Here is a 23,606-nt window from a genome sequence, read left to right as displayed (position 1 = left end):
AAGCCAGTGTAGAAGCTGTAAGTCAGTACAGAAGCTGTAAGTCAGTGGAGAAGCTGTAAGTCAGTGGAGAAGCTGTAAGTCAGTGGAGAAGCTGTAAGTCAGTACAGAAGCTGTAAGTCAGTGTAGAAGCTGTAAGTCAGTGGAGAAGCTGTAAGTCAGTGTAGAAGCTGTAAGTCAGTGTAGAAGCTGTAAGTCAGTGTAGAAGCTGTAAGTCAGTACAGAAGCTGTAAATCAGTACAGAAGTTGTAAGTCAGTACAGAAGCTGTAAGTCAGTACAGAAGCTGTAAGTCAGTACAGAAGCTGTAAGTCAGTGTAGAAGCTGTAAGTCAGTGGAGAAGCTGTAAGTCAGTACAGAAGCTGTAAGTCAGTACAGAAGCTGTAAGTCAGTGGAGAAGCTGTAAGTCAGTACAGAAGCTGTAAGTCAGTGGAGAAGCTGTAAGTCAGTGTAGAAGCTGTAAGTCAGTACAGAAGCTGTAAGTCAGTGGAGAAGCTGTAAGTCAGTGGAGAAGCTGTAGTCAGTGGAGAAGCTGTAAGTCAGTACAGAAGCTGTAAGTCAGTGTAGAAGCTGTAAGTCAGTGGAGAAGCTGTAAGTCAGTGTAGAAGCTGTAAGTCAGTGTAGAAGCTGTAAGTCAGTGTAGAAGCTGTAAGTCAGTACAGAAGCTGTAAATCAGTACAGAAGTTGTAAGTCAGTACAGAAGCTGTAAGTCAGTACAGAAGCTGTAAGTCAGTACAGAAGCTGTAAGTCAGTACAGAAGCTGTAAGTCAGTGTAGAAGCTGTAAGTCAGTACAGAAGCTGTAAGTCAGTACAGAAGCTGTAAGTCAGTGGAGAAGCTGTAAGTCAGTACAGAAGCTGTAAGTCAGTGTAGAAGCTGTAAGTCAGTGTAGAAGCTGTAAGTCAGTACAGAAGCTGTAAGTCAGTGTAGAAGCTGTAAGTCAGTACATAAGCTGTAAGTCAGTGCAGAAGCTGTAAGTCAGTACAGAAGCTGTAAGTCAGTGTAGAAGCTGTAAGTCAGTGTAGAAGCTGTAAGTCGGTGTAGAAGCTGTAAGTCAGTGGAGAAGCTGTAAGTCAGTACAGAAGCTGTAAGTCAGTGTAGAAGCTGTAAGTCAGAGTAGAAGTTGTAAGTCAGTGTAGAAGCTGTAAGTCAGTGTAGAAGCTGTAAGTCAGTACAGAAGCTGTAAGTCAGTGTAGAAGCTGTAAGTCAGTACAGAAGCTGTAAGTCAGTGGAGAAGCTGTAAGTCAGTACAGAAGCTGTAAGTCAGTGTAGAAGCTGTAAGTCAGTGTAGAACCTGTAAGTCAGTGGAGAAGCTGTAAGTCAGTGTAGAAGCTGTAAGTCAGTGTAGAAGCTGTAAGTCAGTGTAGAAGCTGTAAGTCAGTGTAGAAGCTGTAAGTCAGTGTAGAAGCTGTAATTCAGTTCAGAAGCTGTAAGTCAGTGGAGAAGCTGTAAGTCAGTGTAGAAGCTGTAAGTCAGTGTAGAAGCTGTAAGTCAGTGTAGAAGCTGTAAGTCAGTGTAGAAGCTGTAAGTCAGTGTAGAAGCTGTAAGTCAGTGGAGAAGCTGTAAGTCAGTGTAGAAGCTGTAAGTCAGTGTAGAAGCTGTAAGTCAGTACAGAAGCTGTAAGTCAGTACAGAAGCTGTAAGTCAGTGTAGAAGCTGTAAGTCAGTGTAGAAGCTGTAAGTCAGTGGAGAAGCTGTAAGTCAGTGGAGAAGCTGTAAGTCAGTGTAGAAGCTGTAAGTCAGTGTAGAAGCTGTAAGTCAGTGGAGAAGCTGTAAGTCAGTGGAGAAGCTGTAAGTCAGTGGAGAAGCTGTAAGTCAGTACAGAAGCTGTAAGTCAGTACAGAAGCTGTAAGTCAGTGTAGAAGCTGTAAGTCAGTGTAGAAGCTGTAAGTCAGTACAGAAGCTGTAAGTCAGTACAGAAGCTGTAAGTCAGTACAGAAGCTGTAAGTCAGTGCAGAAGCTGTAAGTCAGTACAGAAGCTGTAAGTCAGTGTAGAAGCTGTAAGTCAGTGTAGAAGCTGTAAGTCGGTGTAGAAGCTGTAAGTCAGTGGAGAAGCTGTAAGTCAGTACAGAAGCTGTAAGTCAGTGTAGAAGCTGTAAGTCAGAGTAGAAGTTGTAAGTCAGTGTAGAAGCTGTAAGTCAGTGTAGAAGCTGTAAGTCAGTACAGAAGCTGTAAGTCAGTGTAGAAGCTGTAAGTCAGTACAGAAGCTGTAAGTCAGTACAGAAGCTGTAAGTCAGTACAGAAGCTGTAAGTCAGTACAGAAGCTGTAAGTCAGTGTAGAACCTGTAAGTCAGTGGAGAAGCTGTAAGTCAGTGGAGAAGCTGTAAGTCAGTGTAGAAGCTGTAAGTCAGTGTAGAAGCTGTAAGTCAGTGTAGAAGCTGTAAGTCAGTGTAGAAGCTGTAAGTCAGTGTAGAAGCTGTAATTCAGTACAGAAGCTGTAAGTCAGTGGAGAAGCTGTAAGTCAGTGGAGAAGCTGTAAGTCAGTGTAGAAGCTGTAAGTCAGTACAGATGATGTAAGTCAGTGGAGAAGCTGTAAGTCAGTGTAGAAGCTGTAAGTCAGTGTAGAAGCTGTAAGCCAGTGTAGAAGCTGTAAGTCAGTACAGAAGCTGTAAGTCAGTGGAGAAGCTGTAAGTCAGTGGAGAAGCTGTAAGTCAGTGGAGAAGCTGTAAGTCAGTACAGAAGCTGTAAGTCAGTGTAGAAGCTGTAAGTCAGTGGAGAAGCTGTAAGTCAGTGTAGAAGCTGTAAGTCAGTGTAGAAGCTGTAAGTCAGTACAGAAGCTGTAAATCAGTACAGAAGTTGTAAGTCAGTACAGAAGCTGTAAGTCAGTACAGAAGCTGTAAGTCAGTACAGAAGCTGTAAGTCAGTACAGATGATGTAAGTCAGTGGAGAAGCTGTAAGTCAGTGTAGAAGCTGTAAGTCAGTGTAGAAGCTGTAAGCCAGTGTAGAAGCTGTAAGTCAGTACAGAAGCTGTAAGTCAGTGGAGAAGCTGTAAGTCAGTGGAGAAGCTGTAAGTCAGTGGAGAAGCTGTAAGTCAGTACAGAAGCTGTAAGTCAGTGTAGAAGCTGTAAGTCAGTGGAGAAGCTGTAAGTCAGTGTAGAAGCTGTAAGTCAGTGTAGAAGCTGTAAGTCAGTACAGAAGCTGTAAATCAGTACAGAAGTTGTAAGTCAGTACAGAAGCTGTAAGTCAGTACAGAAGCTGTAAGTCAGTACAGAAGCTGTAAGTCAGTACAGAAGCTGTAAGTCAGTGTAGAAGCTGTAAGTCAGTACAGAAGCTGTAAGTCAGTACAGAAGCTGTAAGTCAGTACAGAAGCTGTAAGTCAGTGGAGAAGCTGTAAGTCAGTACAGAAGCTGTAAGTCAGTGTAGAAGCTGTAAGTCAGTGTAGAAGCTGTAAGTCAGTACAGAAGCTGTAAGTCAGTGTAGAAGCTGTAAGTCAGTACATAAGCTGTAAGTCAGTGCAGAAGCTGTAAGTCAGTACAGAAGCTGTAAGTCAGTGTAGAAGCTGTAAGTCAGTGTAGAAGCTGTAAGTCGGTGTAGAAGCTGTAAGTCAGTGGAGAAGCTGTAAGTCAGTACAGAAGCTGTAAGTCAGTGTAGAAGCTGTAAGTCAGAGTAGAAGTTGTAAGTCAGTGTAGAAGCTGTAAGTCAGTGTAGAAGCTGTAAGTCAGTGGAGAAGCTGTAAGTCAGTACAGAAGCTGTAAGTCAGTGTAGAAGCTGTAAGTCAGTGCAGAAGCTGTAAGTCAGTACAGAAGCTGTAAGTCAGTGTAGAAGCTGTAAGTCAGTGTAGAAGCTGTAAGTCGGTGTAGAAGCTGTAAGTCAGTGGAGAAGCTGTAAGTCAGTACAGAAGCTGTAAGTCAGTGTAGAAGCTGTAAGTCAGAGTAGAAGTTGTAAGTCAGTGTAGAAGCTGTAAGTCAGTGTAGAAGCTGTAAGTCAGTACAGAAGCTGTAAGTCAGTGTAGAAGCTGTAAGTCAGTACAGAAGCTGTAAGTCAGTGCAGAAGCTGTAAGTCAGTACAGAAGCTGTAAATCAGTACAGAAGCTGTAAGTCAGTACAGAAGCTGTAAGTCAGTACAGAAGCTGTAAATCAGCACAGAAGCTGTAAATCAGTACAGAAGCTGTAAGTCAGTACAGAAGCTGTAAGTCAGTACAGAAGCTGTAAGTCAGTACAGAAGCTGTAAGTCAGTGTAGAAGCTGTAAGTCAGTGGAGAAGCTGTAAGTCAGTACAGAAGCTGTAAGTCAGTGTAGAAGCTGTAAGTCAGTGTAGAAGCTGTAAGTCAGTGGAGAAGCTGTAAGTCAGTGGAGAAGCTGTAAGTCAGTGTAGAAGCTGTAAGTCAGTGTAGAAGCTGTAAGTCAGTGGAGAAGCTGTAAGTCAGTGGAGAAGCTGTAAGTCAGTGGAGAAGCTGTAAGTCAGTACAGAAGCTGTAAGTCAGTACAGAAGCTGTAAGTCAGTGTAGAAGCTGTAAGTCAGTGTAGAAGCTGTAAGTCAGTACAGAAGCTGTAAGTCAGTACAGAAGCTGTAAGTCAGTACAGAAGCTGTAAGTCAGTGCAGAAGCTGTAAGTCAGTACAGAAGCTGTAAGTCAGTGTAGAAGCTGTAAGTCAGTGTAGAAGCTGTAAGTCGGTGTAGAAGCTGTAAGTCAGTGGAGAAGCTGTAAGTCAGTACAGAAGCTGTAAGTCAGTGTAGAAGCTGTAAGTCAGAGTAGAAGTTGTAAGTCAGTGTAGAAGCTGTAAGTCAGTGTAGAAGCTGTAAGTCAGTACAGAAGCTGTAAGTCAGTGTAGAAGCTGTAAGTCAGTACAGAAGCTGTAAGTCAGTACAGAAGCTGTAAGTCAGTACAGAAGCTGTAAGTCAGTACAGAAGCTGTAAGTCAGTGTAGAACCTGTAAGTCAGTGGAGAAGCTGTAAGTCAGTGGAGAAGCTGTAAGTCAGTGTAGAAGCTGTAAGTCAGTGTAGAAGCTGTAAGTCAGTGTAGAAGCTGTAAGTCAGTGTAGAAGCTGTAAGTCAGTGTAGAAGCTGTAATTCAGTACAGAAGCTGTAAGTCAGTGGAGAAGCTGTAAGTCAGTGGAGAAGCTGTAAGTCAGTGTAGAAGCTGTAAGTCAGTACAGATGATGTAAGTCAGTGGAGAAGCTGTAAGTCAGTGTAGAAGCTGTAAGTCAGTGTAGAAGCTGTAAGCCAGTGTAGAAGCTGTAAGTCAGTACAGAAGCTGTAAGTCAGTGGAGAAGCTGTAAGTCAGTGGAGAAGCTGTAAGTCAGTGGAGAAGCTGTAAGTCAGTACAGAAGCTGTAAGTCAGTGTAGAAGCTGTAAGTCAGTGGAGAAGCTGTAAGTCAGTGTAGAAGCTGTAAGTCAGTGTAGAAGCTGTAAGTCAGTACAGAAGCTGTAAATCAGTACAGAAGTTGTAAGTCAGTACAGAAGCTGTAAGTCAGTACAGAAGCTGTAAGTCAGTACAGAAGCTGTAAGTCAGTACAGATGATGTAAGTCAGTGGAGAAGCTGTAAGTCAGTGTAGAAGCTGTAAGTCAGTGTAGAAGCTGTAAGCCAGTGTAGAAGCTGTAAGTCAGTACAGAAGCTGTAAGTCAGTGGAGAAGCTGTAAGTCAGTGGAGAAGCTGTAAGTCAGTGGAGAAGCTGTAAGTCAGTACAGAAGCTGTAAGTCAGTGTAGAAGCTGTAAGTCAGTGGAGAAGCTGTAAGTCAGTGTAGAAGCTGTAAGTCAGTGTAGAAGCTGTAAGTCAGTACAGAAGCTGTAAATCAGTACAGAAGTTGTAAGTCAGTACAGAAGCTGTAAGTCAGTACAGAAGCTGTAAGTCAGTACAGAAGCTGTAAGTCAGTACAGAAGCTGTAAGTCAGTGTAGAAGCTGTAAGTCAGTACAGAAGCTGTAAGTCAGTACAGAAGCTGTAAGTCAGTACAGAAGCTGTAAGTCAGTGGAGAAGCTGTAAGTCAGTACAGAAGCTGTAAGTCAGTGTAGAAGCTGTAAGTCAGTGTAGAAGCTGTAAGTCAGTACAGAAGCTGTAAGTCAGTGTAGAAGCTGTAAGTCAGTACATAAGCTGTAAGTCAGTGCAGAAGCTGTAAGTCAGTACAGAAGCTGTAAGTCAGTGTAGAAGCTGTAAGTCAGTGTAGAAGCTGTAAGTCGGTGTAGAAGCTGTAAGTCAGTGGAGAAGCTGTAAGTCAGTACAGAAGCTGTAAGTCAGTGTAGAAGCTGTAAGTCAGAGTAGAAGTTGTAAGTCAGTGTAGAAGCTGTAAGTCAGTGTAGAAGCTGTAAGTCAGTGGAGAAGCTGTAAGTCAGTACAGAAGCTGTAAGTCAGTGTAGAAGCTGTAAGTCAGTGCAGAAGCTGTAAGTCAGTACAGAAGCTGTAAGTCAGTGTAGAAGCTGTAAGTCAGTGTAGAAGCTGTAAGTCGGTGTAGAAGCTGTAAGTCAGTGGAGAAGCTGTAAGTCAGTACAGAAGCTGTAAGTCAGTGTAGAAGCTGTAAGTCAGAGTAGAAGTTGTAAGTCAGTGTAGAAGCTGTAAGTCAGTGTAGAAGCTGTAAGTCAGTACAGAAGCTGTAAGTCAGTGTAGAAGCTGTAAGTCAGTACAGAAGCTGTAAGTCAGTGCAGAAGCTGTAAGTCAGTACAGAAGCTGTAAATCAGTACAGAAGCTGTAAGTCAGTACAGAAGCTGTAAGTCAGTACAGAAGCTGTAAATCAGCACAGAAGCTGTAAATCAGTACAGAAGCTGTAAGTCAGTACAGAAGCTGTAAGTCAGTACAGAAGCTGTAAGTCAGTACAGAAGCTGTAAGTCAGTGTAGAAGCTGTAAGTCAGTGGAGAAGCTGTAAGTCAGTACAGAAGCTGTAAGTCAGTGTAGAAGCTGTAAGTCAGTGTAGAAGCTGTAAGTCAGTACAGAAGCTGTAAATCAGTACAGAAGCTGTAAGTCAGTGTAGAAGCTGTAAGTCAGTACAGAAGCTGTAAGTCAGTACAGAAGCTGTAAATAAGTACAGAAGCTGTAAGTCAGTACAAAAGCTGTAAGTCAGTGTAGAAGCTGTAAATCAGTACAGAAGCTCTAAGTCAGTACAGAAGCTGTAAGTCAGTACAGAAGCTGTAAGTCAGTACAGAAGCTGTAAATCAGTACAGAAGCTGTAAATCAGTACAGAAGCTGTAAGTCAGTACAGAAGCTGTAAGTCAGTACAGAAGCTGTAAGTCAGTACAGAAGCTGTAAATCAGTACAGAAGCTGTAAGTCAGTGTAGAAGCTGTAAATCAGTACAGAAGCTGTAAGTCAGTACAGAAGCTGTAAGTCAGTACAGAAGCTGTAAGTCAGTACAGAAGCTGTAAGTCAGTACAGAAGCTGTAAATCAGTACAGAAGCTGTAAATCAGTATAGAAGCTGTAAGTCAGTACAGAAGCTGTAAGTCAGTACAGAAGCTGTAAGTCAGTACAGAAGCTGTAAGTCAGTGTAGAAGCTGTAAGTCAGTGGAGAAGCTGTAAGTCAGTGGAGAAGATGTAAGTCAGTACAGAAGCTGTAAGTCAGTGGAGAAGCTGTAAATCAGTACAGAAGCTGTAATTCAGTGGAGAAGCTGTAAGTCAGTGGAGAAGCTGTAAGTCAGTACAGAAGCTGTAAGTCAGTGGAGAAGCTGTAAGTCAGTACAGAAGCTGTAAATCAGTACAGAAGCTGTAAATCAGTACAGAAGCTGTAAGTCAGTACAGAAGCTGTAAGTCAGTACAGAAGCTGTAAGTCAGTGCAGAAGCTGTAAATCAGTACAGAAGCTGTAAATCAGTACAGAAGCTGTAAGTCAGTACAGAAGCTGTAAGTCAGTGTAGAAGCTGTAAGTCAGTGGAGAAGCTGTAAGTCAGTGTAGAAGCTGTAAGTCAGTTCATAAGCTGTAAGTCAGTGGAGAAGCTGTAAGTCAGTGTAGAAGCTGTAAGTCAGTACAGATGCTGTAAGTCAGTGGATAAGCTGTACGTCAGTGTAGAAGCTGTAAGTCAGTGTAGAAGCTGTAAGCCAGTGAAGAAGCTGTAAGTCAGTGTAGAAGCTGTAAGTCAGTGTAGAAGCTGTAAATCAGTGTAGAAGCTGTAAGTCAGTGCAGAAGCTGTAAGTTAGTGTAGAAGCTCTAAGTCAGTACAGAAGCTGTAAGTCAGTACAGAAGCTGTAAGTCAGTACAGAAGCTGTAAGTCAGTGTAGAAGCTGTAAGTGAGTGTAGAAGCTGTAAGTCAGTACAGAAGCTGTAAGTCAGTACAGAAGCTGTAAGTCAGTGTAGAAGCTGTAAGTCAGTGTATAAGCTGTAAGTAAGTGTAGAAGCTGTAAGTCAGTACAGAAGCTGTAAGTCAGTACAGAAGCTGTAAGTCAGTACAGAAGCTGTAAATTAGTACAGAAGCTGTAAGTCAGTACAGAAGCTGTAAGTCAGTACAGAAGCTGTAAATCAGCACAGAAGCTGTAAATCAGTACAGAAGCTGTAAGTCAGTACAGAAGCTGTAAGTCAGTATAGAAGCTGTAAGTCAGTACAGAAGCTGTAAGTCAGTGTAGAAGCTGTAAGTCAGTGGAGAAGCTGTAAGTCAGTACAGAAGCTGTAAGTCAGTGTAGAAGCTGTAAGTCAGTGTAGAAGCTGTAAGTCAGTACAGAAGCTGTAAATCAGTACAGAAGCTGTAAGTCAGTGTAGAAGCTGTAAGTCAGTACAGAAGCTGTAAGTCAGTACAGAAGCTGTAAATCAGTACAGAAGCTGTAAGTCAGTGTAGAAGCTGTAAGTCAGTACAGAAGCTGTAAGTCAGTACAGAAGCTGTAAGTCAGTACAGAAGCTGTAAGTCAGTACAGAAGCTGTAAGTCAGTGGAGAAGCTGTAAGTCAGTACAGAAGCTGTAAGTCAGTACAGAAGCTGTAAATCAGTACAGAAGCTGTAAATCAGTACAGAAGCTGTAAGTCAGTACAGAAGCTGTAAGTCAGTACAGAAGCTGTAAATCAGTACAGAAGCTGTAAGTCAGTACAGAAGCTGTAAGTCAGTGTAGAAGCTGTAAATCAGTACAGAAGCTGTAAGTCAGTACAGAAGCTGTAAGTCAGTACAGAAGCTGTAAATCAGTACAGAAGCTGTAAATCAGTACAGAAGCTGTAAGTCAGTACAGAAGCTGTAAGTCAGTACAGAAGCTGTAAGTCAGTACAGAAGCTGTAAGTCAGTGTAGAAGCTGTAAGTCAGTGGAGAAGCTGTAAGTCAGTGGAGAAGCTGTAAGTCAGTACAGAAGCTGTAAGTCAGTGGAGAAGCTGTAAATCAGTACAGAAGCTGTAATTCAGTGGAGAAGCTGTAAGTCAGTACAGAAGCTGTAAGTCAGTGGAGAAGCTGTAAGTCAGTACAGAAGCTGTAAATCAGTACAGAAGCTGTAAATCAGTACAGAAGCTGTAAGTCAGTACAGAAGCTGTAAGTCAGTACAGAAGCTGTAAGTCAGTACAGAAGCTGTAAATCAGTACAGAAGCTGTAAATCAGTACAGAAGCTGTAAGTCAGTACAGAAGCTGTAAGTCAGTGTAGAAGCTGTAAGTCAGTGGAGAAGCTGTAAGTCAGTGTAGAAGCTGTAAGTCAGTACATAAGCTGTAAGTCAGTGGAGAAGCTGTAAGTCAGTGTAGAAGCTGTAAGTCAGTGTAGAAGCTGTAAGCCAGTGAAGAAGCTGTAAGTCAGTGTAGAAGCTGTAAGTCAGTGTAGAAGCTGTAAATCAGTGCAGAAGCTGTAAGTCAGTGCAGAAGCTGTAAGTCAGTGGAGAAGCTGTAAGTCAGTGTAGAAGCTGTAAGTCAGTACATAAGCTGTAAGTCAGTGGAGAAGCTGTAAGTCAGTGTAGAAGCTGTAAGTCAGTACAGATGCTGTAAGTCAGTGGAGAAGCTGTAAGTCAGTGTAGAAGCTGTAAGTCAGTGTAGAAGCTGTAAGCCAGTGAAGAAGCTGTAAGTCAGTGTAGAAGCTGTAAGTCAGTGTAGAAGCTGTAAATCAGTGTAGAAGCTGTAAGTCAGTGCAGAAGCTGTAAGTCAGTGTAGAAGCTGTAAGTCAGTACAGAAGCTGTAAGTCAGTACAGAAGCTGTAAGTCAGTACAGAAGCTGTAAGTCAGTGTAGAAGCTGTAAGTCAGTGTAGAAGCTGTAAGTCAGTACAGAAGCTGTAAGTCAGTACAGAAGCTGTAAGTCAGTGTAGAAGCTGTAAGTCAGTGTATAAGCTGTAAGTCAGTGTAGAAGCTGTAAGTCAGTACAGAAGCTGTAAGTCAGTGTATAAGCTGTAAGTCAGTGTAGAAGCTGTAAGTCAGTACAGAAGCTGTAAGTCAGTGCAGAAGCTGTAAGTCAGTACAGAAGCTGTAAATCTTTACAGAAGCTGTAAGTCAGTACAGAAGCTGTAAGTCAGTACAGAAGCTGTAAATCAGCACAGAAGCTGTAAATCAGTACAGAAGCTGTAAGTCAGTACAGAAGCTGTAAGTCAGTACAGAAGCTGTAAGTCAGTACAGAAGCTGTAAGTCAGTGGAGAAGCTGTAAATCAGTACAGAAGCTGTAATTCAGTGGAGAAGCTGTAAGTCAGTGGAGAAGCTGTAAGTCAGTACAGAAGCTGTAAGTCAGTGGAGAAGCTGTAAGTCAGTACAGAAGCTGTAAGTCAGTACAGAAGCTGTAAATCAGTACAGAAGCTGTAAATCATTACAGAAGCTGTAAGTCAGTACAGAAGCTGTAAGTCAGTGCAGCAACCGTAAGGAATGTGTGTGTGGGATGTGTGTATGTGTTTTCGTGTCTCAGGGAATAGCGTTTGCACTACTGTATACTTGACCTTTTGACCTTGGCATTTCTGAAAGCCACCACTCTCCAAGGTGTTTCAGGGAGAGGTGGGATATGAAGCTGGGTATTAGGTCGTGACCTCACTCTCCAAGGTGTTTCAGGGAGAGGTGGGATATGAAACTGGGTATTAGGTCGTGACCTCACTCTCCAAGGTGTTTCAGGGAGAGGTGGGATATGAAGCTGGGTGTTAGGCCGTGACCTCACTCTCCAAGGTGTTTCAGGGAGAGGTGGGATATGAAGCTGGGTATTAGGTCGTGACCTCACTCTCCAGGTGTTTCAGGGAGAGGTGGGATATGAAGCTGGGTATTAGGTCGTGACCTCACTCTCCAAGGTGTTTCAGGGAGAGGTGGGATATGAAGCTGGGTATTAGGTCGTGACCTCACTCTCCACGGTGTTTCAGGGAGAGGTGGGATATGAAGCTGGGTATTAGGTCGTGACCTCACTCTCCAAGGTGTTTCAGGGAGAAGTGGGATATGAAACTGGGTATTAGGTCGTGACCTCACTCTCCAAGGTGTTTCAGGGAGAGGTGGGATATGAAGCTGGGTATTAAGGTCGTGACCTCACTCTCCAAGGTGTTTCAGGGAAACTGGTGTGTTTCTGCTTGTATGTTTGTGTGTGTGTGTCTGGTTGTGTGTGTGTCTTTCTGGTTGTGTGTGTGTGTGTGTCTGTCTGGTTGTGTGTGTGTGTGTGTGTGTCTGTCTGGTTGTGTTTTTGTCTGGTTGTGTGTGTGTGTCTGTCTGGTTGTGTGTGTCTGTCTGGTTGTGTGTGTCTGTCTGGTTGTGTGTGTGTGTCTTTCTGGTTGTGTGTGTCTTTCTGGTTGTGTGTGTCTGTCTGGTTGTGTGTGTCAGTCTGGTTGTGTGTGTCAGTCTGGTTGTGTGTATGTCTGGTTGTGTGTGTGTCTGTCTGGTTGTGTGTGTCTGTCTGGTTGTGTGTGTCTGTGACACAGAAAAAGCTTCCAATTACCAGGAAACATTTTACAAGACTTCTGAGTATAGCCTCAACATATAAACACATTTCTGAAACATACCACTCTTTGTCAGTCTGCATGACATAAACCTCTATGTGTGACTGTGGCATGCTGGGTGGCCTGGTTGGTGTCTCTACCATGTAATTTAGTGTCACAGTTAATGTGCCACTAGGGGCTTTCATAGCTCTTATCATAGATTAACGCTCTCCGGACCTTTCATGCCACTGCAAGCCCCCGGAACCCTGCCCAGTAAGCTCAGTGTGTGCGTGTGTGTGTGTGTGTGTGTCACCACTGGGCCCTGAGTCATTACCAGTATTACCTGTGTCCCCATAAGAGAACCATTATGCTGCTCAGAACAACGTGTGGTGCAGGCAGCAGGAAAAAGCCATCATCACCTAATGTGCTGTGGGTGTGTGTGGGAACACTATATTTTTATGTGGCGTACACTACCGGTCAAAAGTTTTAGAACACCTACTCATTCAAGGGTTTTTCTTTATTTTTTACTATTTTCTACATTATAGAATAATAGTGAAGACATCAAAACTATGAAATAACACATAAGGAATCATGTAGTAACCAGAAAAGTCTTAAGTAAATCAAAATATATTTTATATTTTAGCAGCTAACAAAATAACTTTTAAGAAGGCACACCTGTTAATTGAAAAGCATTCCAGGTGACTACCTCATGAAGCTGGTTGAGAGAATGCCAAGAGTGTGCAAAGCTGTCATCAAGGCAAAGGGTGGCTTTGGGGTGAAGAATCTCAAATATAAAATATATTTTGATTTACTTAAGACTTTTTTTGGTTACTACATGATTCCTTAAGTGTTATTTCATAGTTTTGATATCTTCACTATTATTCTACAATGTAGAAAATAGTAAAATAAAGAAAACCCCTGGAATGAGTAGGTGTTCTAAAAAAGGATGGAGCAGGGGGTAAATGAGAGAAACACGTCTTCCTATGTGTATTTGTGTGTGTGTGTGTGTGTGTTGTTTGTATGTCTCCAGTGTAATTACATTGTATTGGAGTCACAGTCTTGTTAGATTCCCAGTAGCTCTGTGTTTGTAGCCTGCCGTGTTGTGATCAGCGATGAGAAGCCATCTCTGTCCCAGTGATTTCTGGCCAACCGTATTGGGAGGTCAAAGCTTCCTATCCTCAGACACTGTGAAGGGAGTTCTCCACCAGTCGAACTGAGAGACTGTGATGGAGTCTGCTGGTTGGTGTCTCTACATAAACACAGCCCTTATCCTGTGTTTGGATTATGCATGTAGAAGTGTGTTTGTGTGTGTGTGGGTGGGTGGGTGTTTTGGAGGGTGTGGGGATTAGATGACTCAGTGCTAACGTCCCAGGTGTCTAAAAGCTTGTCACTGGTTCTGTTCTCTGTCTAGACACACACACACACACACACACACACACACACATACACACACACACACACACACACACACACACACACACACACACACACACACACACACACACACACACACACAAACTCTGAGCTCCTCAACACTCCGTCCTCTTGCCTTGACAGGAAGGGATGTGGCTCCTCCCAGCATTCTTTGCAGGCTGATTCATTGTTTGCTTAAATCGCACTGTGTCTGCACTTGCTGCACTAGCCAATCATCCTGCTCCGTTTAACAGCAAATAAGAGCATTGTCTCTCATTCTGAGGAGAGAATGAAGGAGAGATGAATGTAGGAGGAGAAGTATTGAGCTAGAAGGGTGGCAGTGTCCCCACACCTATTCTCTGTCTCTCACAAACATCTAGAATGACACAGCAAAATACTCTACTTGCAAATAGACCAAATTATTATAAACCATTTATGTCTCTTAACATATTTAGAGCTGAATAGTCACCTTTGGGCCACATGGCACTTTAGAGAAGTGGAATAAGGCTTGTTTAGAGCAGTGGAATGAGGTTTGTTTAGAGTAGTGGAATAAGGCTTGTTTAGAGTAGTGGAATAAGGCTTGTATAGAGTAGTGGAATAAGGCTTGTTTAGAGTAGTGGAATAAGGCTTGTTTAGAGTAGTGGAATAAGGTTTGTTTAGAGTAGTGGAATAAGGCTTGTTTAGAGTAGTGGAATAAGGTTTGTTTAGAGTAGTGGAATAAGGTTTGTTTAGAGTAGTGGAATAAGGCTTGTTTAGAGTAGTGGAATAAGGCTTGTTTTTCAACAGCAGAGGAAAGCGAGACCTCAGACTTGCCAGGCTATATTTAAAAGACTATTCTTATGAAACAGCTGTATAATCCAGCTGTTTGTCATAATGTGGGTCTCATTGTATTAAAGGTACACTAATTATAAATGACATCAGAGACAGATAGAAGGAACCATTGTATACAGATGTACAGGGTATTTTAATGAAGACAATGTAATTGTTGTAGAGTGCCTTGCTTTTCCTCTGCTTATTGAATAGTGGTTATATGCCTTTAAATCTATGGTGTTCCATTTCTGACTTACCTGTATGCAACAATTCTTAATAATTGTCTCTGTCTGTATGTATCTGTGAGCATCAGGGAGCAAGCATGGATTCCAGGAATTACAATGTTGTTAGGTCTGGGATTATTCTGTTGTTAGGGCTGGGATTATTCTGTTGTTAGGGCCGGGATTATTCTGTTGTTAGGGCCGGGATTCTTCTGTTGTTAGTGCTGGGATTATTCTGTTGTTAGGGCTGGGATTATTCTGTTGTTAGGGCTGGGATTATTCTGTTGTTAGGGCCGGGATTCTTATGTTGTTAGGGCCGGGATTCTTTTGTTGTTAGGGCCCGGATTCTTCTGTTGTTAGGACCGGGATTCTTCTCTCTCTCTCTCTCCCTCCCTCTCCCACCCCCCTCTCGCCCCACCCCCCTCTCAATTCAATTAAATTCTCCCTCTCCCTCTGACCATCACTACGGACTTGGCATGCAGCAGGTTCTAGCGTTTCACTGACGCAGGTTCATGCTACAGTACGTGACTCACTTTGTCTGTCCCCTTCCCAGCTTCCACAGGCTGACGTTTCACTATTCAAAATGGCAGCCTGCTTTAGCCACTGTTTTGATTTAAAGTTTAAAGATGTATTCATCGTATGTACAGGATACATATGGTTTACACCATCCAATGAAATGCTTACTTGCAGGTTCCTTCTCGTCAATACAACAACAATAAGAACTAATAAAATAAAAGAATATGAACATAAAGTAAATAGCTCAGTAGAATAGAGGGCTGCAAGTTTCCTAGTATGGGGGTTGGCTGTCGTCATACACGACCTCCCTTGGCAAATGCCACAGCGGTAAATCCAAGGTGGGATGGATGGGGTCAGGTGGGGTGAGCGCAATGCGAACCCTCGAGGCCTGTTAACTACTCTGGCCCCTCCCCTTGCCCCCCTGCATGCCAGTCTCTGGCTAGTAGAGGTGCAGCTCTGTTTCAGAACCCCCTTATCTGTGTCAGAATGATTAGGAATGCCAGTTCAGAACCCCCTTATCTGTGTCAGAATGATTAGGAATGCCAGTTCAGAACCCCCTTTTCTGTGTCAGAATGATTAGGAATGTCAGTTCAGAACCCCCTTTTCTGTGTCAGAATGATTAGGAATGCCAGTTCAGAACCCCCTTTTCTGTGTCAGAATGATTAGGAATGCCAGTTCAGAACGCCCTTATCTGTGTCAGAATGATTAGGAATGCCAGTTCAGAACCCCCTTTTCTGTATCAGAATGATTAGGAATGTCAGTTCAGAACCCCCTTTTCTGTGTCAGAATGATTAGGAATGCCAGTTCAGAACCCCCTTATCTGTGTCAGAATGATTAGGAATGTCAGTTCAGCTCATGGAGAATTGAGTTTATGGTTAGTAGCATTGAGTATGCTTAGTTTTGCTCAGTTTTAGAACTTATTTTCAGAACCTCTTTCAAAATAAGCTTGGCATAGTCTCACTTTGAGTTTCTGACTCACTGTGTTTGCACTTTAGCCAGTTAGTCCATTAGTCCAGTCTTAGACCTGTGTTGATGCTTCAGTATGGCCTCTCTTTTAAACTCTGTCAAACTGTTTACATTCATAACTCCTGTTGGCTTGGTGGCGTTACCACTGCATAGAGTATCCCTCCTGCCTTGCATGCACCGTTTAGCTTGAAAGAGTCAAATTGTTGAGGCTTTCAACCGTTTACATGTTAGTCGTTTAGCTGTGTCTCTTTTCTAATTCAGGTCAGCAGTGATAGGTCTTAGCAACAGTGTTTTAGCAAGCTAGCCAGTCGTACAGCAGACTGCTGAGGCAGGGACCATGATTTGACCCAGTTGTTCACATTTCTGTGTCTCAAGTTTCAACAAGTCAGATGCCTGTGTAGACGTCTGCTTGTAACAGACACTGTCCATGAGGCATAAAGCACATGCGTGCACACACACACACACCACACACACCACACACACACACACCACACACACACACCACACACCACACACACACCACACACACACACCACACACACCACACACACACACACACACCACACACACCACACACACACACACACACCACACACACACACCACACACACCACACACACCACACACACACACACACACACCACACACACCACACACCACACACACACACCACACACACACCACGCATGCACACACACACACCACACCACACCCACACACACACACACACACACACACACACACACACACACACACACACACACACACACACACTATACGGAGGCATAACGGCTCCTGTTGTTGTTGTGATTGACTCATCCCTTACAAAAAAAGCACATAAAAAAATTTTGTGAAAAGAACAAAAGGGAAAAAAATCACATGTGAGAAGTTTCACATGGATTTTTCAAGTACATTTTTCACATGGCTCAGACACGTGGTATTAGAGCCCGGGTCTCACATGGAAAGGGTTGTATATACTTATATGTACATATTCTCATTCACCCTTTAGATTTTTTTATTATTATTTTTTTTGTACATTTATTTTACCTTTATTTAACTAGGCAAGTCAGTTAAGAACAAATTCTTATTTTCAATGACGGCCTAGGAACAGTGGGTTAACTGCCTGTTCAGGGGCAGAACGACAGATTTGTACCTTGTCAGCTCGGGGGTTTGAACTCGCAACCTCCCGGTTACTAGTCCAACAGCTCTAACCACTAGGCTACCCTGCCGTGTGTATTAGGTAGTTGTTGGGGAATTGTTAGATTACTTGTTAGATATTTCTGCACTGTCGGAACTAGAAGCACAAACATTTAGCTACACTCGCATTAACATCTGCTAACCATGTATATGTGACCAATAAAATTTGCTCAGACCTGCGAGAGGCCTGCAGCACTAACACTCCGAACGGATGGCTCAGAAATAATAAATCATAATTTTTAACGCACTTAAATTGTTATACTCAGATAGGCTAAGTTGCCTTTTTACATTACGACATTACAGAATTTGCATTTCCACATGTGGAAATATTGATATTGCAACATGTTAACACCACCTTTACACATACTTCCGGCACCTCGCTTCGTGTTCCTAGGAAACTATGCAGTTTTTTGTTTTTTTACGTGTTATTTCTTACATTGGTACCCCAGGTCATCTTAGGTTTCATTACATACAGTCGAGAAGAACTACTGAATATAAGAGCAGCGTCAACTCACCATCAGTACGACCAAGAATATGACTTTCGCGAAGCGGATCCTGTGTTCTGCTTTTCACCCAGGACAACGGAATGGATCCCAGCCGGTGACCCAAAAAAACTACTTCGTAAAAGGGGGAAACGGAGCGGTCTTTTGGTCAGACTCCGGAGACGGGCACATCGCGCGCCACTCCCTAGCATTCTACTTGCCAATGTCCAGTCTCTTGACAACAAGGTTGATGAAATCCGAGCAAGGGTTGCATTCCAGAGGGACATCAGGGACTGTAACGTTCTTTGCTTCACGGAAACATGGCTCACTGGAGAGACGCTATCGGAGTCGGTGCAGCCAGCTGGTTTCTCCACGCATCGCGCCGACAGAAACAAACATCTTTCTGGTAAGAAGAGGGGCGGGGGCGTATGCTTCATGGTTAACGAGACGTGATGTGGCCACAACAACATACAGGAACTCAAGTCCTTCTGTTCACCTGATTTAGAATTCCTCACAATCAAATGTCGACTGCATTATCTACCAAGGGAATTTTCTTTGATTATAATCACAGCCGTATATATCCCCCCCCAAGCAGACACATCGATGGCTCTGAACAAACTTTATTTGACTCTTTGCAAACTGGAATCCATATATCCTGTGGCTGCATTCATTGTAGCTGGGGATTTTAACAAGGCTAATCTGAAAACAAGACTCCCTAAATTGTATCAGCATATCGATTGCGCAACCAGGGGTGGAAAGACCTTGGATCATTGCTATTCTAACTTCCGCGACGCATATAAGGCCCTGCCCCGCGCTCCTTTTGGAAAAGCTGACCACGACTCCATTTTGTTGATCCCTGCCTACAGACAGAAACTAAAACAAGAAGCTCCCGCTCTGAGGTCTGTTCAACGCTGGTCCGACGAATCTGATTCCACACTCCAAGACTGCTTCCATCACGTGGACTGGGATATGTTTCGTATTGCATCAAACAACAACATTGACGAATACGCTGATTCGGTGAGCGAGTTCATTAGAACGTGCGTTGAAGATGTCGTTCCCATAGCAACGATTAAAACATTCCCAAACCAGAAACTGTGGATTGATGGCAGCATTTGTGTGAAACTGAAAGCACGAACCACTGCTTTTAATCAGGGCAAGGTGACCGGAAACATGACCGAATACAAACAGCGTAGCTATTCCCTCCGCAAGGCAATCAAACAAGCTAAGCGTCAGTACAGAGACAAAGTAGAATCTCAATTCAACGGCTCAGAAACAAGAGGCATGTGGCAGGGTCTACAGTCAATCACGGATTACAAAAAGAAAACCAGCCCAGTCACAGACCAGGATGTCTTGCTCCCAGGCAGACTAAATAACTTTTTGCCCGCTTTGAGGACAATACAGTGCCACTGACACGGCCTGCAACCAAAACATGCGGACTCTCCTTCACTGCAGCCGACGTGAGGAAAACATTTAAACGTGTCAATCCTCGCAAGGCTGCAGGCCCAGACGGCATCCCCAGCCGCGCCCTCAGAGCATGCGCAGACCAGCTGGCTGGTGTGTTTACGGACATATTCAATAAATCCCTATCCCAGTCCGTTGTTCCCACATGCTTTAAGAGTTCCACCATTGTTCCTGTTCCCAAGAAAGGTAAGGTAACTGAGCTAAACGACTACCACCCCGTAGCACTCACATCCGTCATCATGAAGTGCTTTGAGAGACTAGTCAAGGACCATATCACCTCCACCCTACCTGACACCCTAGACCCACTCCAATTTGCTTACCGCCCAAATAGGTCCACAGACGATGCAATCTCAACCACACTGCACACTGCCCTAACCCATCTGGACAAGAGGAATACCTATGTGAGAATGCTGTTCATCGACTACAGCTCGGCATTTAACACCATAGTGCCCTCCAAGCTCGTCATCAAGCTCGAGACCCTGGGTCTCAACCCCGCCCTGTGCAACTGGGTACTGGACTTCCTGACGGGCCGCCCCCAGGTGGTGAGGGTAGGCAACAACATCTCCACCCCGCTGATCCTCAACACTGGGGCCCCACAAGGGTGCGTTCTGAGCCCTCTCCTGTACTCCCTGTTCACCCACGACTGTGTGGCCACGCACACCTCCAACTCAATCATCAAGTTTGCGGACGACACAACAGTGGTAGGCTTATATATATACTCTATATCATCTACTGCATCTTTATGTAATACATGTATCACTAGCCACTTTAACTATGCCACTTTGTTTACATACTCCTCTCATATTTATATACTGCACTCAATACCATCTACTGTATCTTGCCTATGCGCTCTGTACCATCACTCATTCATATATCTTTATGTACATATTCTTTATCCCCTTACACTTGTGTCTATAAGGTAGTAGTTTTGGAATTGTTAGCTAGATTACTTGTTGGTTATTACTGCATTGTCGGAACTAGAAGAACAAGCATTTCGCTACACTCGCATTAACATCTGCTAACCATGTGTATGTGACAAATAAAATTGGATTTGATTTGATTTGATTTGATTTGTGGGGAGAATAACAATAATTCACCACCAGATGTGAATTTATAATAATATAATATAATATAATATAATATAATAAAATAAATTGCTCACACCATTCAAACCATTGAGGGCTTGCAACTTTAGAGCCAACCATCTCAGATAGAACCTTTGGAATTCTAAGGTCCCGTATTGAGATGCACCCAGGCGGCAGGCCAGACAGACACAGCCCGTGGAATATCATGTAAATAAATAAATATATGGAAATAGCCCATGTGTGTCTGGCACCTGTTACAAGATCATGACTCCAGTATGTGTGTGTCTGGCACCTGTTACAAGATCATGACTCCTGTGTGTGTGTGTGTGTGTGTGTGTGTGTGTGTGTGTGTGTGCGTGTGTGTGTGCGTGTGCGTGTGCGTGTGCGTGTGCGTGTGCGTGTGCGTGCGTGCGTGCGTGCGTGCGTGCGTGCGTGCCCGCCCTCCAGGATTTCTGCTACTGCACCCTTCCTTCTTGGCGCTGTGTATTGACAGCATAGACCGTCTCTCTTAGTTAGTTCATCAACTCTTGGCACGAGTGTTTTGAAGTTTCACTTCATATTGTGATGCGATGTCTCTGTATCATATGAATGTGTAGTGTGTATACCTCCTGTCAGACAGGTGGCTGGATATCTGGGAGGTGGTCCCACAGGGCCACAGAGACCCTCTTCTGGACTGAACACACACATGTATGCAGACACACAGACGCAGACACACAGACGTAGACACACAGATGCAGACACACAGACACACAGACGCAGACACACAGATGCACACACAGACACAGACACACAGATGCAGACACAGACACACAGATGCAGACACACAGATGCAGACACACAGACACAGACACACAGACACAGACACACAGATACAGACACACAGACACACAGACGCAGACACACATTTTTCTCCCACAGGGCAGAGCAGATAAAGAGAACCCTTAACAATTAGCAAGTACCAGGCTTAGTCCAGACCTAGGGTGAAGCAGGGTTAGGGGCATGCAGCTATAAACAGCTCCACACACACACACACACACACACACACACACACACACACACACACACACACAGTTGTCAGCTGACTGTGTGTGTGTGTTTTCAGGACATGCCTCTGATGTTGACTAGCAGAGGGAACCATAACAAATCCCCAGGTCACTTCAGGACAGGATCTCATACTGCAGATTATACATGTTGTATAAATATGGAATTATGGGTATCTGTCTATCTTCTGTCTGTTGTTGTCATACATGTTTTACAGTCAAAGTAATGCCAGTGCTGTCTGAACCTAAGTCAACTTTCACCTAATTTACTCTCTTCCTGTTGCCACCCCCCATCAGGGCCGTTGTTCCAGGGAGAATTGTAAGTACCTCCATCCTCCTGGTCACCTGAAGACCCAGCTGGAGATCAACGGCAGGAACAATCTGATCCAGCAGAAGAACATGGCCATGTTGGCCCAGCAGATGCAGCTCGCCAACGCCATGATGCCTGGCACACAGCTTCAGCCTATGGTGAGACAACACACACACTCATGTACAGTACATGTATGTCTTACAGACACATACACACACATACATGCATACACACACATATGCAAACACACACACACATGTATGCACACACAAACACACACACACGCATATGCACACACACGTGTGTATAATAGAATGGAATGCCAGGACCTGAAACCCCTCTTCATTTTCCTCAACCTTTGCCAATCCAGGTGAATCTCTATGACCTGGTCCAAGACAGCAACAGGTTCAGCTTACATCAAGTAAATACCTGGCACCACCACATTACATGACAACACTTACAGTAGTCTAAAGGTCACTCTATTCCCTATATAGTGCAGTGCTTCTGAGCATTCTGAGAGTCCTAAAGCAATGCAGCGCATAGGGAATAGGGGGTCAGTTAACTGTTGAACAAAGTACATTTAATATTTGACCTACCAGGAAGTATAACTTCTCACCTTTGACCTTTGTCTCTCTCTGCCCCCGACAGCCTATGTTCCCCATGGCACCAGGCCTGGCCACCAATGCCAGCGCTGCGGCTTTCAACCCGTACCTGGGCCCGGTGTCACCCGGCCTGATGCAGCCAGAGATCATGCCCAGTCCACAGGTCCTCATGGCAGGCCACCCCAACCACGGACAGGTCCCCAACGCTGCTGCCGCTGCCGCACAGAAACTCATGAGGACAGACAGACTGGAGGTGAGAGATACAGACGGAGGGATGGACGGGCAGACAGATACACACGCACGCACGCACATACACCCAGAAACCCTGTACTGACCCAAGAACACAAGCATGCTGTGCAAACATAAAGCCTCTGCTGCCTTACAAATGCTGCCCTCTACTGCCTTACAAATGCTGCCCTCTACTGCCTTACAAATGCTGCCCTCAACTGCCTTACAAATGCCATGTCCAACACACCGGTGACCCTGCTCAATGTCTGCTCAACATGTGCTCTGTGCATATCTGCGTAACTGAGTTTGACACCCCTGGTTTATGGCATCTGATATGTCATGATTATGACGCCGTTACGAAGCCCTTGTGACAGAAGGTTGAAGTGGAACTGATCCGTTATGTTCATATCTCTCGCCCCTCACCAGGTGTGTCGTGAGTACCAGCGTGGCAACTGCTCCCGGGGGGAGAACGACTGTCGCTTCTCCCACCCCTCCGACAGCACCATGATAGACACCAACGACAACACGGTCACCGTGTGTATGGACTACATCAAGGGCCGCTGCTCCAGGGAGAAGTGCAAGTACTTCCACCCTCCGGCCCACCTGCAGGCCAAGATCAAGGCCGCCCAGCACCAGGTCAACCAGGCCACCGCCGCTGCAGCCATGGTGAGTAATCCGCCATCTTGGATCCTCTCTGTAACAGTCGCAGAGTGGGAATTAGGAAAACGCACTCAGTAGGATGAAGCTGCCCCTAGACACGGGTCTTAGGATTGGGGAGGGTAAACTGATCCTAGATCTGTGTCTGCGGGTAACTTCTCCATTATACTATATGTCCCTTCTGGCTTGTGACATTAACTGATAAAATAACAGAAGTTTACCTGGACTGACTGATTGTATCTGTAACTATGTCAGTGGGCGCGTCTTCCCCTGCACAGCTTCCTGTTGATATTCAATGTATTCAATGTGCTTATCTGACTGCAGTCTAAGTCTAATATAACAATGGTCCTTCCTCTCTCGTTGAACATCCACAGCTAAACTAGCACTGTGACACTTGTGTGTTGTTCTTAGTATTTGCCAGGCTTTGTTTGTATGAGGAACAATAACAAGCCTTGTGGTGTATAGTCATAGAAATGTGACAATGACTACGTACAGTAAAACAGTATATTGCTATTTTATAATTGAATGACCCTACTGGTCACACGTTAAACAAACTTTAGCTCATTTTGCTTAATAAAGGCCTCCTAAACCCTTTCAATATGGACATGTAAATCTAAGGCCTACATAGATTTATAATCATTTATAAGCAAATGTCACACTATATAAAGGTGATGTAACAGGTCCTTGCGTCTGATGTGATATGAACCCAATACTACCCTTCGTAAAATAGGACATTTGCTCATAAATGCTTTGTGCCATTTATGTAGGCCTTATGAAGGGTTTATGAAGGCATAATAAGTTTATTCGTTTATTTAAAGTGTGACCATATCGCTCAATGCCCAGTGTTTTTGAAGTAATGACAGTGAACAGTCCATTTTGTTTGTGTTTCCATCTTTCACAGTATTTGACTTAGCTAGATCCTTATTGAAGTGTTCTGTACTTGTCAGCCGTA

General features: G+C 44.0%; 1 protein-coding gene across 16 annotated transcripts in view; it reads left to right on the top strand.

Moving 5' to 3' along the window:
- LOC139387224 (muscleblind-like protein 1) overlaps positions 1 to 23,606 on the top strand; it is a 115,432-nt gene that overhangs the window by 72,859 nt on the left and 18,967 nt on the right. For all 16 annotated transcript variants that reach the window (XR_011629141.1, XR_011629142.1, XM_071133307.1 and 13 more), the window contains 4 exons: positions 21,155 to 21,325; positions 21,538 to 21,588; positions 21,816 to 22,022; positions 22,424 to 22,663. Coding sequence is in view for 14 of the 16 variants with exons in the window: in XM_071133307.1 (XP_070989408.1) it covers positions 21,155 to 21,325; positions 21,538 to 21,588; positions 21,816 to 22,022; positions 22,424 to 22,663 (669 nt within the window). In the remaining 2 variants the exon portion in view is untranslated. The remainder of the gene's footprint in view (positions 1 to 21,154; positions 21,326 to 21,537; positions 21,589 to 21,815; positions 22,023 to 22,423; positions 22,664 to 23,606) is intronic.

This window comes from Oncorhynchus clarkii, chromosome 28, assembly GCF_045791955.1.
Source record: "Oncorhynchus clarkii lewisi isolate Uvic-CL-2024 chromosome 28, UVic_Ocla_1.0, whole genome shotgun sequence".
Lineage (NCBI taxonomy): Eukaryota > Metazoa > Chordata > Actinopteri > Salmoniformes > Salmonidae > Oncorhynchus > Oncorhynchus clarkii.
This window is presented reverse-complemented; position numbering and strand designations above follow the sequence as displayed.